The following is a 14,357-nucleotide window of genomic DNA, read 5'->3' on the forward strand; positions in this document are numbered from 1 at the left end:
CAATTGCTCAGTCGTGTCCAACACTTTGCGACCCCATGGACGGCAGCACGCCAGGCCTCCCTGTCCATCACCAACTCCTGGAGCCTGCTCAAACTCACGTCCATTGAGTCAGTGATGCCATCCAGCCATCTCATCCTCTGTCTTATTAACTTATTAACAACTAAACTGTCCTGAGGTCTGTCCTTCCTTATAATGGTGATATGGGTGTAGGATTGTGATAGATGCATGATGAGATGACAAGATCTCAGGAGGCAGAAGAGTCAGGTAACCCTGAACGATGCTGAGTAGTTTACAGAGCATGAACTTGCTACTCTAGGCTAGGGTTTGTATTGCCCAGAACTTCCTTATCTGGTATCCAGAGGTTTTCCGTTCGTTTTCTCTTAACCTCGTGTTTTTCCTGATTGACTTGCCTGTCATCCCTGGGTGGATGGGGAGGACAGGGATGGACATGCTCTTCTGAGTTTTGGATTTATTTTTGTTCTTTTAGTCCAGAAACCTTTGGCCTAATGATGGCGAAGTCTGAACACCGCCTGTCCACCAGCGGCTGCAGGTAAGGCCAGTTACCACGGCCTCCATTCAGGGCCTTCGGAGAGAGAGAAAGGTTTGTCATGAGACGAGGTTGTGGGGGTGATGTGACTGTTTTCAAGCTTCTGTTGGAGCCCGTCAGTCTGAGCAGCTGTGCCTTCTGTGAGTCCGGCCTCATCCTTTCAGACGACTGGCCCCTCAGGCTGCTCCAAGCCCCTGACGGTGCCGCAGGCCTGCAGCCTCTCCGGCTCTGACTTGGCAGGCCTTGTCTGCATCTCAGACACGTACCTGGAATGTTCCTGACCTGTTTATTTAGGTGTTTGTGACAAACATGTCCTTAATTCCATATTGACAGATGCTTTCCCATCACCACTAGGGCAAAATTCAGACCTCAGTCTCGGGCCTGGGGGCGCTATGCCATCACCCCTGAGGCCCAATCCCGTCACTCTCTGGATCCTCTGTCTAAACAGCCTGTCCCCCTCTGCCAGTGCCCACATCCCTGTATCCTTGGATTTGAAGGTCCTCCGTATACACTTGGTCTCCTCACCTCTCCTGTCTTCTCATTGCTCACATCTTTGTCCAGGACGCCACCATGCTGTCCCCTGGGGTCTCCATCACTCACTCCTTCTCTGTCTGAGACCGGAAGGAAGACAGAGCTCAGCAGTGGGGCGGGTTGGTCAGGTGGTGGGTAGGGCCTTGCTGGTAGAGAAGAGCCAGCAGGTAGGACGCTCTCCAGCATTCACCTGGTTAGAGAACTGCTTCTCCCGGCACGGTTCCTCTTCCTACGAGGGACGCAAGGCACGTCTGCAGGCAGCTTTGGTTTCATAGCTGGCGGGGGCACCCCTGCATCCTGCGTGCCCACCAAGAACACGCAGACTGCAGCGTCCTCGCACCCCAGTGGGGAAGTTGGGCCAGAGGCACAGTGAAGGCGGCACCTAGGGTGATCACGTCCTTCTTCAACTCCGCAGCAGCGAGCAGTCCACCAAAGCCGATGCCCACAAAGAGCTCATCAAAACGCTGAAGGAGCTGAAGGTCCACCTCCCCGCGGACAGGAAGGCCAAGGGGAAGGCCAGCACCTTGGCGACCCTCAAGTACGCCCTGAGGAGCGTGAAGCAGGTGAAAGGTAGGTGTTTGTTCCAACCTGTAGCGGTAAGTCTCAGATCTCCCCAGATCAGAGCTTAGACTGGGTTGATTTTCTGAAACTCAGTCCTGAAATAGCAGAAGGAAATCATAGAAGTCTGATGAAATTGCAGCTGGTTGAAAACCTGAGTTCATCTTAAGTTTTCTATTGTATGTGACTTTTAGAGGAAAGGAAAAAAAAGCAGGTAGAAAACCAGCCAATAAGAGAAACATGCTTATTAATACAAGATGGAGCTTTTGTACCCTGGGCTGGGGTCCCGTCACGTTCCGGAGTGTCCAGCGCCTTCCTGGCCAGAGAGGAGTGTCCAGTGCCTCTGGCCAGAGAGTGCTGATGTGCATGTGGGCTGGGGCTGTGAGCAGCCCCCACACCCAACCCAGCCTGAGGCTGAGGGCTTGCCTTTAAAAAATCATGTGAGGGGACACGAGGAGGGTGTCGCCCCAATTTTCTTTGTTTTGCCTCATTTTTCTAAACGTGTGAGTTTCTACTGTGGTAGTCTTTCCACCAGGAAGGCGGGCAGGTAGGCCCAGTGACCTTTTCCATCCCAGGCAGTAACGGCCTGCGTGATCCATATGCCACTTCCCTCTGTGGGTCTGTTTGGATTTTATCATTAGATGGAAGAACACAGAAGAGCTTTCAGAACCATCAGTAGAATCGAAGGGTTTCCCTGGCGGCTCAGCGGTAAACAATCCACTTGCAATGCAGGAGACACAGGGTGGATCCCTGGGTCGGGAAGATCCAGGAGGAGGAAGATCCTCCTGGAGGAGGGCATGGCAACCCACTCCAGTATTCTTGCCTGGAGAATCCCATGGACAGAGGAGCCTGGTGGGCTACAGTCCTTAGGGTCGCAAAGAGTCTGGACATGACTAAAGCGTCTGAGCATGCACACAGCAAAATCAGCTGAGGCCTTTACCTGAGACAGCACGTGCTGGACTCTTCACAGAGGCGGTGCGGGAATCCACGAACAAACACTGCAGGCTCCAGAAGGCTCAGATGCCTTGTGTTTCAGTAAATTCCACATCCCATGAATAACTCCCAGTAGAGCTTAGTCTTTCTTCAGCAGCTCTGTGACCTGGCCTTCCACCGAGCCGGTGCCCCTGCCCTGGGTCTCAGGTAACCACAGGTGCCCCTGTCTCCGGGCAGGTAAGGAAAGCATGACCTGGAAGAGGCACCAGCGTTGCTAGCGCACTGTTCCGCCTGCAGCCCACCCCCAGGAGCCCAGGCCCAGGACGCCGCACCTGGGGTCACCCCTGGATGGCTTGGCCGCGGAAGCCGGTCACCCAGGGCCCCTCTGGACGGCTTGGCCGCGGAAGCCGGTCACCCGGGGCCCCTCTGGACGGCTTGGCCGCGGAAGCCGGTCGCCCGGGGCCCCTCTGGACGGCTTGGCCACGGAAGCCGGTCGCCCGGGGCCCCTCGGCAGAGTGGCCTTGCCGCCCTGTGTGGTGCCCCAGCATGAGTGGCCAGCATCTTCAGTTCTTTTGTACACAGTTTGTTCCCTGGGTTGCTTCCGTGCCAGGTGTGTTTCTAAGAGTCGATTCAGTCCAGATGGGAGTGTCCAGCCACCGAGGGGGTGGGTACAGGGGGCTGTCCCACTGTCCTGCCTGGAAACAGCAGCGTGTCATAGCATCACAAAGACAGGCCTGTGGGGGACGCGAGCTCAGGTGGACTGTGTGGTCGTGTTCCTGAGAAGCCTGGGAATGTTCCTGAGAGGTTCCTAAGAATGATTTAAAAGCTCTGTCATCAAAGGCCATCTGACTTTTCAGGGGAAAAACACCCGGACTTCTGTTTGTTCAGCCTTCACACTTCTCTGGTTCTGTGCCCACTTTCTCATGAGAAAGGCATGAGTTAGGCACCGAGCTAAGCCCTCCCCATGGTCTCTCCGCAGCCAATGAGGAGTACTACCAGCTGCTGATGTCCAGCGAGAACCACCCTTGCAGCACCCACGTGTCCTCCTACACCGTGCACGAGATTGAGGGCATCACCTCCGAGTTCATCATGAAGAACGTGGTGAGCGCCTGACCGGAGCCGGGTCTTCTCCCAGAAAGCTCGTGTCCGCTGGCCGAGTCTCCCCGGGGGAGCCGGCCGAGCCCTGGCTTCATAGCAGCAGGGCCGGGACTTTCAGGAAGTGGGTTCCTTCCTTAAGAAAACAGTTTAAGTCAGGGATTCAGAAGCAGCGGCCATGTGCTGGCTTGTGCTGCTCTCTGAGCCTGACCCCTCGCAGCCCAAGCGACTCCACCCCACATCAAGGGCGTGAGAGTGAGCCCCCACTGATGGGAGGCCCCACGTGATGGGGGGAAGGGGAGGGACACAAGTAGCCCACAGGTGGGGCCCACCCTGAGGTCTGGGAAGCGGGGTGAGTCGCCCCCAGTTTTCAGTCAAGAGAACAGACTTAAGGGCAGGTGGGGACCCAGAGGTCCCAGAAGCACAGCAGTCCTGGCCTGGAGAAGGAAGGGGCTCCTGACCCTCCCAGCTCACTCCTCCAGTGCCTCTGCTGCAGCTTAACCCCAGGGGAGCCCCTTAACCCCTGGGGAACCCCAGCCCCGAGCTCAGAGGGCCAGTTGGCCAGGAGAGCCTGAGTTTGGGCAGGGATTGAGGCCCCTGCCACGTCCCGCGTCACCTGGGCTAGCCGCCAGCAGTTGCCATGCCCAAAGCCAGGGCGGGGGACGGCTGCAGAGGATTCCCGCAGCTGAGGTTCTGCTCGGCAGTGGAACCCCACATGTTTTTCCAAACAGTATCCCACTGGGACCCTGTATATGTAAGAGAAGAAGTGCGATCACTGTCATCCGGGCTGGGGAGAGGGGTCCAGAGGCCTCCCCGACCCTTCACTCATCCTGCTCCCTGCCCATGCCTCAGCCCGATTCTGGAGGGACCCCGATTCCAGGGGGTGACCTGTCCAGTCCCCTCCTGCCCGGCCTCAACCAGGGTCACGTTCTCCACGTCCCAGGACATGTTCGTGGCCGCTGTGTCCCTGGTGACCGGGAAGACCCTGTACATCTCTGATCAAGTGGCCTCCATCTTTCACTGCAAGAGGGACGCCTTCTACAACGCCAAGTTTGTGGAGTTCTTGGCGCCCCATGACGTGAGCGTGTTCCATAGCTCCACCATACCGTACAAGCTGCCGCCCTGGAGTGACCGCCGCCAAGCAGGTGAGGGTCCTTCTCCCTGGGCAGCACGGGGAGGACTCAGCCCAGCAGGGTGGGGGCCGGGCAGGGCGACCCCTGATGTGGGGCCGCTGCCCACCTCCCCTCCACTGGACTCCGCTGCAGTCCCCCAGTGTGCCCTCCAGAAAGGGCTGGCGTGTCTGTGAAAGATTAAAGGTTGTTTGTTCAGAATAAATTTAGGAAAAAAGTCTTTGTAGATTTCAGAAAGGGAAAACGGCTTCAGAAGATTTTAAGGGAGGTCAGGTGTTTTGGAAAGAAAGGTGATGGAAGCCGAAGTCTGGAGACGAGGCTGCAGGGAGCAGGGAAGGACAGAGGCACATCAGGAAGGCTTCCTGCAGGCGGTGTGCTGATGTCAGCGCGGAGGGGGAGCTCAGCACCTCACAAGGCTGCTCCCTGAACACAGACCACGCCGTCCTCCCAGCTCAGACCAGCTGGCTGTTCCGGGCTCTGCAGGCTCCGGGCTGCTCCATGGCAGCTGCATCCCCAGGCCCCAGGGCTCCCAGCCCGCCCTACTCTTCTCCTGGCCACGGGGCTCTCACGGTCAAGTGTCCTGTGTCCTTGTCCTGCAGTGTGTCCATCTGCACCTAGACGGTCATTAGCCCCTCTTTGGGCTCTGAGTTCTCGAAGCTGAGATGGACCCGAAGAGAAGACCCAGGGAGTCAGGAGAGACGAGCAGGAAATGGACGGGACCGGGAGTGCTCCGGACAAGCTGGACCTCGGTCATGATCTCGACCAAGAGCTCCCACAAAACTGGCTGCGTCCCCCAAAACTGACTCCTGTCCTTGGCCTCTGGATCAGGTCTCCGCTGTCATCAAAATGCTCCTCCGCCCACATCCACCTCCACCTGAATCTCGGGTGCCTCCATGCCGTGGTGCTCCCCTCCCCTGCTTCCAGGCAGCGAGGCCCTTACCATCGCTGTCAGAGCCGCAGTTCAGCAGCTGTTCCTGCCCAAGCCCAGACACCCTGGGCCAGGGCACAGTTTGCTCTAAGGTTGACTTGTAACGAGGGAACACACGTTTCACACCTCAGGGGTTGAGCCATCTGCTTCCACCTGAAGCCCCAGCCCAGGAACTGTGCAGCCACATTGCTCAGGCTGCAGCCAGTGTCAGGAGCACCGCTCAGCTCCTGGTCACTGCAGGGAGGGGGCTTGCTCTGTGTGTGGGCTCACAGTGTGAACGGGCTGGCACCGTCCCCCGGGATGCCTGGGACTGCATCGTTATCTGAATAGAAAATAAGGCCTTTCCAGGCCAGTAATTTTATATCATCTTCCCTAACCAGTAATTCTCTACTTTTCCTTGTCTTTTGTTGGTGGTGGTTTCTTTGTTTTGAGTAGAGGAAGCTTTATGAGAAAGACCAAAATCTAAGATATCTTTTCTTAAATTGTGTTTATTATGAAAACACTGTTCTTTCATCTCTAATGAGATCACCCGGTTGAACTCATGTTTTTGCTAGACATTTAAATTTTAAAGTAAGGATTGATGTAAGCTGTGAAATGCCCTGAGTTGCTTCTATTACAAAACAATAGAATGGGAAAGACTAGAGACCTCTTCAAGAAAATGAGAGATACCAAGGGAACATTTCATGCAAAGATGGGCACAATAAAGGACAGAAATGGTATGGACCTAACAGAAGCAGAGAATATTAAGAAGAGGCAGCAGGAATACACAGAAGAACTGTACAAAAAAGGTCTTAATGACGCAGATAACCACGATGGTGTGATCACTCACCTAGAGCCAGACATCCTGGAGTGTGAAGTCAAGTGGGCCTTAGGAAGCATCACTGTGAACAAAGTTAGTGGAGGTGATGGAATTGCAGTTGAGCTATTTCAAATCCTACAAGATGATGCTGTGAAAGTGCTGCACTCAATATGCCAACAAATTTGGAAAACGCAGCAGTGGCCACAGGACTGGAAAAGGTCAGTTTTCATTCCAATCCCAAAGAAAGGCAATGCCGAAGAATGTTCAGACTACCGCACAGTTGCACTCATTTCGTATACTAGCAAGGTAATGTTCAAAATACTGCAAGCGAGGCTTCAGAAGTATGTGAACTGATGACTTATAGATGTTCAAGCTGGATTTAGAAAAGGCAGAGAAACCAGAGATCAAATTGCCAGCATCTCTGGAACATCTGCTTTACTGACTACACTAACACCTTTGACTATGTGGATCACAACAAACTGTAGAAAATTCTTCAAGAGAAGGGAATTCCAGCCACCTTACCCGCCTCAGAGAAACGTGTATGTAGGTCAGGAAGTGACAGAACCAGATGTGGAACAATGGACGGGCTCCAAATCGGCAAAGGAGTCCGTCAAGGCTGGATATGGTCACCCTGCTTATTTAACTTCTATGCAGAGTACATCTTGTGAAATGCCAGACGGGATGAAGCACAAGCTGGAATTAAGATTGTTGGAGAAATAGCAATCACCTCAGATATGCAGACGACACCACCCTTATGGCAGAAAGTCAAGAGGAACTAAAGAGCCTCTTGATGAAGGTGAAAGAGGAGAGTGAAAAGCCTGGCTTAAAACTCAACATTCAGAAAACTAAGATCATGCATCTGGTCCCATCCTTTCATGGCAAATAAATGGGGAAACAATGGAAACAGTGACAGACTTATTTTCCTGAGCTCCAGTATCACTTCAGATGGTGACAGCAGCCATGAAATCAAAAGACACTTGCTCCTTGGAATAAAAGCTGTGACACACCTAGACAGTGTAATAAAAAGCAGAGTCATCGCTTCGCCAACAAAGGTCCATATAGTCAAAGCTACGGTTTTCCAGTAATCATGCACAGATGTGAGAGTTGGACCATAAAGAAAGCTGAGCACCAAAGAATTGATGTTTTCGTAATGCTGTAGAAGACTCTTGAGAGTCCCTTGGACTGCATGGAGATCAAACCAGTCAATCCTAAAGGAAATCAGTCCTGAATATTCTTTGGAAGGACTGATGCTGAAGCTCCAATACTTTGGCCACCTGAGGTGAAGAACTGACTCATTGGAAAAGACCCTGATGCTGGGAAGGATTGAAGGTGGGAGGAGAAGGGGACTACAGAGGATGAGATGTTTGGATGGCATCACTGACTCAATGGATGTGAGTTTGAGCAAGCTTTGGGAGATGGTGATGGACAGGGAAGCCTGGCGTGCTGCAGTTCATGGGGTTGCAACTGGACAGCACCTCAAGAACAGCAGTCCCCCCAAAAATGCTTGGGTTGAGATACTTGGGTGTTTATTTGTAAACACGCTGCCCACGAGCGGGTACACCTCCCAAAGCTAGATCTGTCATTAGCTGGTCTGCTTGTGGCCATGCTCGTAGCATGGCATGGTTCCGTGAGTGCTTGCCCGTGAACTGGACCTCACCTCAGTCAGGACTGCTCGGTGGCAGGTAAACCTGCTTTGCACCCTGACTTTCAGTTCTCCTGCTCCAGCCTCATCCGTGGGAAATAAAAGCACGTTCCGGGGTCAGCCACGTGATGGGTGGAGTAACGGGAACTTTCTCTTTCAGACTCTTTTACTCAAGAATGCATGGAGGAGAAGTCTTTCTTCTGCCGAGTCAGGTGAGCCCAGCTCCAGAAGGTGGGGAAGGTGCGGGAGTGCCCTCGCCCCGCCGCCTGCCCAGGCCCCATTCTCTGGGGTGGAGGCTCAGCAGGGGCACCTCTGCCGCATGGCACGCATGTCCTGAAAAGTCCGCGTGAAGACACGTTTCCATAGGCCAAGCCGTTCTGTTTTGTTTCATTTTTGGTCGTGCTGCTCAGCTTGCGCGACCTCAGTTCCCCGCCCAGGGATCGAGCCTGGGCTTGTGCAGTGCGAGCACTAAGTCCTAATCACTGGCCTGCCAGGGAAGTCCCGAGCCACATTTTAAATGTGCCTGGGGAGTTAGGAGAGATGGGTCAACAGTGGGGTGACTGACCTGCTGCTCGTGAAGAACGTCAGCCTGGGCAGCCCAGACTTACAGTCCGTCACCTGGGAAATTGGCCAGCTCCCCCCCTTCGGAAAGACATGAACCCCAGGTTCTGTGAGGACTCCAGAAGCTTGCGTAGCCTTTGGTCTGAGTGTGTTTTCTCAGGGAGAGCCCATAGCTTTCCCCACAGGTCTGTGAGGACCCCAGAAGCTCATGTAGCCTTTGGTCTGAGTGTGTTTTCTCAGGGAAAGCCCACAGGTCTGTGGCCCTGAATCAAGGGACCTGTTGAACATCCGGCTGCAGTGTCAGGAGTGACCCCAGCCAGAGTTGGGTACCCTCAGGATTTGGGGCTAGGACCCCCGCACTGGAGCAGCAGCCCTTCCCCCACTTAAAATGCAAACTGCCCCAGAGAAGGGCCCCTGAGCGCTCCCATTGCTCAGGCCAGTGGCTGTCTGATGGTCCCCTCACTGTCCCCAGACATCTGAGCGCAAGGGCAGAGGAGCAGGGTGCTGGGTCGCAGACCCTCCTGCAGGCTGGAGGAACAGATCAGAGACCAAGGGAGCGTGCCTGACTCAGCCTGGGTGAGGGGCCCTGCTCGGCTCCGTGGACATCTGTGCAATACGTAAAGGACCCCTGAGACACAGCAGCCGCTGTTGGAGAGGTAACCAGCAACAGAGGACGAGCCCTTCTGCCCTAATCCCCGGCCTCTCCTCCCGCCCTCCTCTGCAGCGTCGGCAAAAGCCACGAGAGCGAGATCCACTACCACCCGTTCCGCATGACGCCCTACCTGGCCCAGGTGTGCGAGCGGCAGGGCGCCGAGAGCCAGCTGTGCTGCGTGCTGCTGGCAGAGAGAGTGCACTCGGGCTACGAAGGTAAGGCGGGGCCAGCCTGCTCCCGGCTTCCGCCTGAGGCTCAGATACCTGTCTGTAAGGCGAGCTCCCAGCCCCCACCTCTCCCAGCCTCAGGCAGAGTCTCATCCCCCTCCAGACTTGGTCGCCACCCACCTGTGTCACTGTAGCCCCTCCACACCTCCTCCCCTGTCAGCCAGAGGCTCTGGGTCCCGCATCGCTCACTGGGTCCAGGCGTCACTGGACTGTGGGTGGCCTCCTCTTCCCCGGCCACAAATTATGTTCTAATATAACCACATTCGAATCGGAAGTCTGTGCAAAATTCTTTTCTTTCAGCCCCTAGAATCCCTCCTGAAAAGAGAATTTTTACAACCACACATTCGCCAAATTGTCTGTTCCAGGACGTGGACCAAAGGTAAGCCAGGCAGCACCGGCCCCCTCACCCCTCAGCCAGCTCTGCCCTCCCTCTCCCGCGGGCCGGTCCCCCTCACCCCCCAGCCAGCTCTGTCCTCCCTCTCCCGCGGGCCGGTCCCCCTCACCCCCCCCAGCCAGCTCTGCCCTCCCTCTCCCGCGGGCCGGTCCCCCTCACCCCCCAGCCAGCTCTCCCTCCCTCTCCCACGGGCCGGTCCCCCTCACCCCCCCCCCCCAGCCAGCTCTCCCCTCCCTCTCCCGCTGGCCTTGGAGTCAGTGCAGTGTCCTTCACAGCAGCAGGTTCCCTGCCCCAGATAGTTTCTGTCTCATCACTGTCTTGGCAGTTACTTAAAAACTAAATAAAGCTCAATGAATTTTCGTGATTTTGATGTTGAAGCTATTTAGCTAAAGCTCAGGCTGCACGTTACGTGTAATAATCAATGAAAACACTCGACTATACATAGACAATGAAATAATTATGGAATCACACTAAAACCTCCTGAGATATGGACGCTACATAGATGAGACATGCCGGGGAGCTGGTCATCGTTCTAGTTGAGCCTGTCTTCATACCCTTGTTTAAACCTGGTTCAGAAATCGGGCGCACGCATCAGGGCTGGTGCAGCCAGTGCCAGGACTGAAGCTGAGGCACCTTGGCAGGGCCCCAGCAGAGGTGCGTCTCCAGCCTGTGGGCTACAGGCCGCCGTGGGGAGCGGCCACCACCGCACCTCTGCCCAGAGCCCTCCCGCGCTCCCCGCCTGGGTCCTCTACCCAGGGTGCTGTAGTCGGTGCCCATGGCCCTGCTGGGGTCGGGAGCACTGACCATTCTGAGGGCTCTGGGTTCACGGGCATGGCTCAGGGTCCCTGTGTGACTTCCTGAGCTCCCAGGCATGGGCATGAAGACACAAAGACTGCTGCTGCTGCTGCCAGCAGGGCTCTGGGAGAAGTCTCCTGGGAAGACCCACAGGGAGCTCGCTTGGCTTTCTGCAGGGTGTCTGTGCAGGGTCAGGCCCCCCCACCGCCTGCTCTCTGGCAGCCAGGCCCATCAGCCTCCCCAGCCCCAGGCTGCTCAGGTGTGCATGACCAGCCACCTGCAGCTTCGAGGTGCAGGTTCCAGGCCCCACCTGGCCCTGGGGGATAGGATCCTAGAGGTTGGGGCCTGGGAGCTGCATTTGTGAAACAAGCCCAGAATAGTTTTTATTCCTCCGAAAGCCTAAGCACTTCTGCCTGCAGCTGCCCCAGGCGTCCAGTCATTTGTGTGCAGGAGGCCTGGCGAGTTGGTCACCGTGGGCCAAGAGGCTGCAGACCCTGGCTCAGTAAGCCCAGCGGACAGTCCAGCCCACGGAGCCCAGGCCAGCCAGGGCTCCTTTCCCCTCCTCCTCTGCTTTCTCCTCCTCCCCTTCTGGCTAGGCCTTGACCAGGACGTGCTGTACATCCTGTCCAAAGGAAAATACCAGGCTCAGAACGTGCCCCAGGCAAGGAGGAGGAAATCAAAGAACTCCCATGAGGAAGTTCTCCCCACACAGAACAGGGAGGCTTTGCTCTAAGGAAAGAACAAGCTGCTCCACGTGAGCAGAAGTCAGCTTGAGAAACAGCTGCTGGGATGAAAGGGAGACCGGCCTGCTGAGAAGGGAGACATTCCACTCGGAACAGGAGCTGAGCCACCAGAGGGTGCTGGACTCAAGAGCGGGCGGGACACTCAAGGGGACGGGACTCACAGAGGCAGAAGGAGGGACTACAGTCCAGTGTAAAACGTTGCCCAGAAAGCAAAGCAGCTGCACCCAGGGAAGACCTGATGGGCACAGGGCAGGGTCCCAGCCGGCGACGGCGGCTCCTGGGGACCAGACACAGTGGCCACAGGTAGGGCAGGAGGAGGACGCCTGGAGCTGGGGAGATGCCCACGGGCAGGGCTGCCCTGGTCCAGGGAAACTTGCCTTAGAAAGTCCGGGTCAGGCCATGTCTGGCCAAACTCAGGACACCCTAAAAGGAAAAGCTCTTAGAAGAAAACAAAAACGTCATCATGATCGATTCTTTCAGGAAATCAGCCTCAGGTCTAAGCACTGAGCTTGTGATGGGCCCGGCCCTGTAGGGCCTGGCTTCTGGTGTCAGACCCTCAGCGATGCTCCATCCTTGGTTTGCTAATTAATGAAAAGCCTGACTGTTGCCTCATCAGCACTGGTACCCAGATGTGGTCTTTAGGGAGTTGGGAGCCAGCCTCGTTCCTGGAGATGATGGGCCAGCCGCCGCTCCTGGAGGCCGTGTTCTGGCCGGCATCCTGAGCGCGGCTGTAACCCTGTGTCGCTTGCCTTGCAGGGCCGTCCCTCTCCTGGGCTACCTGCCCCAGGACCTGATTGAGACACCCGTGCTCGTGCAGCTGCACCCCAGCGACAGGCCCCTGATGCTCGCCATCCACAAGAAGAGTAGGTCCCCTCCTCGCAGTCCTTCCGGGGGGCACAGGCAAAGCTAGTTCAGTCTGGGGGTGTCTTCCCAAGGTCAGCACCCACCAGGACCGGTCCGGGGGGCTGCGGGTGAGGGCTGTCCCACTGCCTGCCTGAGTCCTAGCGGTTGAGAGTAGCCCACCGCTTGAGTCCTCGGGGTCCCGTTTTGACTGTTGGCTGCACCAGCAGGCAGGAAGAGACGAGACAGGGTCAGCTGGTGGCGGGTGGGAGAGTAGGGTGGTCGGCCCAAGCCAGGGGAGTGGACGACCCCGGTCCTACAAGCCCACAGACACAGGCGACACTGAGTGTCCCGCTGAGGAAAGACCAGTGAGGCTCACAGGGACGTGTGTCCTAAAATCCACGAGGACACTGCTGCAGGCAGCCCCATGTGCAGCCTAAAGCAAAACAGAAGATTCAAAGCGGTGGCTTTCAAGAGGTATTGGTGTCTCCGGAGTTTGCAAATGATTCCACAATTAAGTGCGTCTCCACGTGTCTTGTACCGCAAGCACCAGCTGCATCTGTTCACATCCCCAACTCTCTTCTCCCTCTCGTAGTTGTGCAGTCCGGGGGCCAGCCCTTCGACTACTCCCCTCTCCGGTTCCGCGCCCGAAACGGGGAGTACATCACGCTGGACACCAGCTGGTCAAGCTTCATCAATCCCTGGAGCAGGAAGATCTCCTTCATCATTGGGAGGCACAGAGTGAGGCTGTGAGTGCCCCCAGGGCCGGGCCGGGGAGCTGGGAGGGGCCGACCCAGGCCACCTCCCACCACGCACCCGCCCCCAGGGGGTGGGGTCTCCCCCAGGTGGACGGGGAGTGGGAGGAGGGAGTGGGGAGCAGGCAGGTGGCAGCCCAGGGGGTCTGCAGGGAGGCAGAGGCAGGGGCCCAACTCACAGAGACGGATGGAAACCCTACAGGGGGCCTCTGAACGAGGACGTGTTCTCTGCCCCGCCGGGTCTGGAGGAAAAGGCCCCGCAGCCCGGTGTCCAGGAGCTCACAGAGCAGATCCACCGGCTGCTGCTGCAGGTGCGTGCGCTGACCCCGCCCCGCTAGACAGCCCAGAGCCGCCCCCAGGCCGGGGTCCGCCCCCCCTCCCCAGGCCCTTTTCCTGTTTCCAGCACCACCCTGCACCCTCCTGCTGGTGTCCACAACTCGCAGCCCTGGGCCAGCGGCTGGAGGGTGTGGTCCCCAAGGATGGAGGCGGGTGGGGGCGTCCCTCCAGCTCTGGAAGCAGAGCTAGCCCCAGGGGACTGGAGAAGCCTCCGGTCCTTAGGGACACAGCCCTCAGGAAGAATTCCTGTGAGCACATGGGCCCTGGGGGAAAACTTCCTGCTTCTCGGTTCCCAGGGGCTGGGGGTACTGTCAGACACCTTGTTTTGTCTCTGAACCCCGTGGCCATGGATTCCCTGGGGACTGGGATCCAGGCCTGGCCCCATGACTGGAAGCGGGGAGCCCACCACCGCCAGACCCTGGGTCCAAGCCCGGCCCCACCTGGTGCCCAGCGAGGGCCACCCCCGCAGAGCAGGTCTCGGCCTCTCTGAGACTCGGTGGGGGGCCACGCCCCACCTGTCCAGACTCCTCCGGCCACTGTCTCCGCAGCCCGTGCCCCACAGCGGCTCCAGCGGCTACGGGAGCCTGGGCAGCAACGGGTCCCACGAGCATCTCATGAGCCAGACCTCCTCCAGCGACAGCGCCGGCCAGGAGGACCCCCGCCGGAGGAGAGCTGTACGTGCCCCACGGTCCCCCTCTGCCCATCGCCTGTGCCACGGGTGACTGTGCACTCTGAGACGAGTCCTCTCTGGGGCCAAGCCTGTCTGACCTCAGCTGCTTCTGGCTGCTCTAAACTCGGCTCACCTGGGACTCACTCTCTAGCCGTGAAAGGGTGGGAGCAGCTGCAAGCTGTGGCTACAGGTTTGGGTGAGAACTAGTTAAAGCAGGCAAA

General features: G+C 57.1%; 1 protein-coding gene across 6 annotated transcripts in view; it reads left to right on the top strand.

Annotated features, from left to right (window-relative positions):
- Positions 1–14,357, top strand: part of PER2 (period circadian regulator 2) — a 42,599-nt gene that overhangs the window by 9,875 nt on the left and 18,367 nt on the right. For all 6 annotated transcript variants that reach the window (XR_015154662.1, XR_015154661.1, XM_086375503.1 and 3 more), the window contains 11 exons: positions 488–550; positions 1,494–1,648; positions 3,549–3,670; positions 4,608–4,809; positions 8,324–8,375; positions 9,449–9,591; positions 9,904–9,982; positions 12,292–12,398; positions 12,971–13,124; positions 13,333–13,441; positions 14,015–14,140. Coding sequence is in view for 4 of the 6 variants with exons in the window: in XM_086375495.1 (XP_086231621.1) it covers positions 488–550; positions 1,494–1,648; positions 3,549–3,670; positions 4,608–4,809; positions 8,324–8,375; positions 9,449–9,591; positions 9,904–9,982; positions 12,292–12,398; positions 12,971–13,124; positions 13,333–13,441; positions 14,015–14,140 (1,312 nt within the window). In the remaining 2 variants the exon portion in view is untranslated. The remainder of the gene's footprint in view (positions 1–487; positions 551–1,493; positions 1,649–3,548; positions 3,671–4,607; positions 4,810–8,323; positions 8,376–9,448; positions 9,592–9,903; positions 9,983–12,291; positions 12,399–12,970; positions 13,125–13,332; positions 13,442–14,014; positions 14,141–14,357) is intronic.

The sequence above is a fragment of the Bos grunniens genome, chromosome 3 (genome assembly GCF_055505025.1).
Source record: "Bos grunniens cultivar Pamir isolate PY7600 chromosome 3, Bosgru_T2T1.0, whole genome shotgun sequence".
In the NCBI taxonomy this organism is placed as follows: domain Eukaryota; kingdom Metazoa; phylum Chordata; class Mammalia; order Artiodactyla; family Bovidae; genus Bos; species Bos grunniens.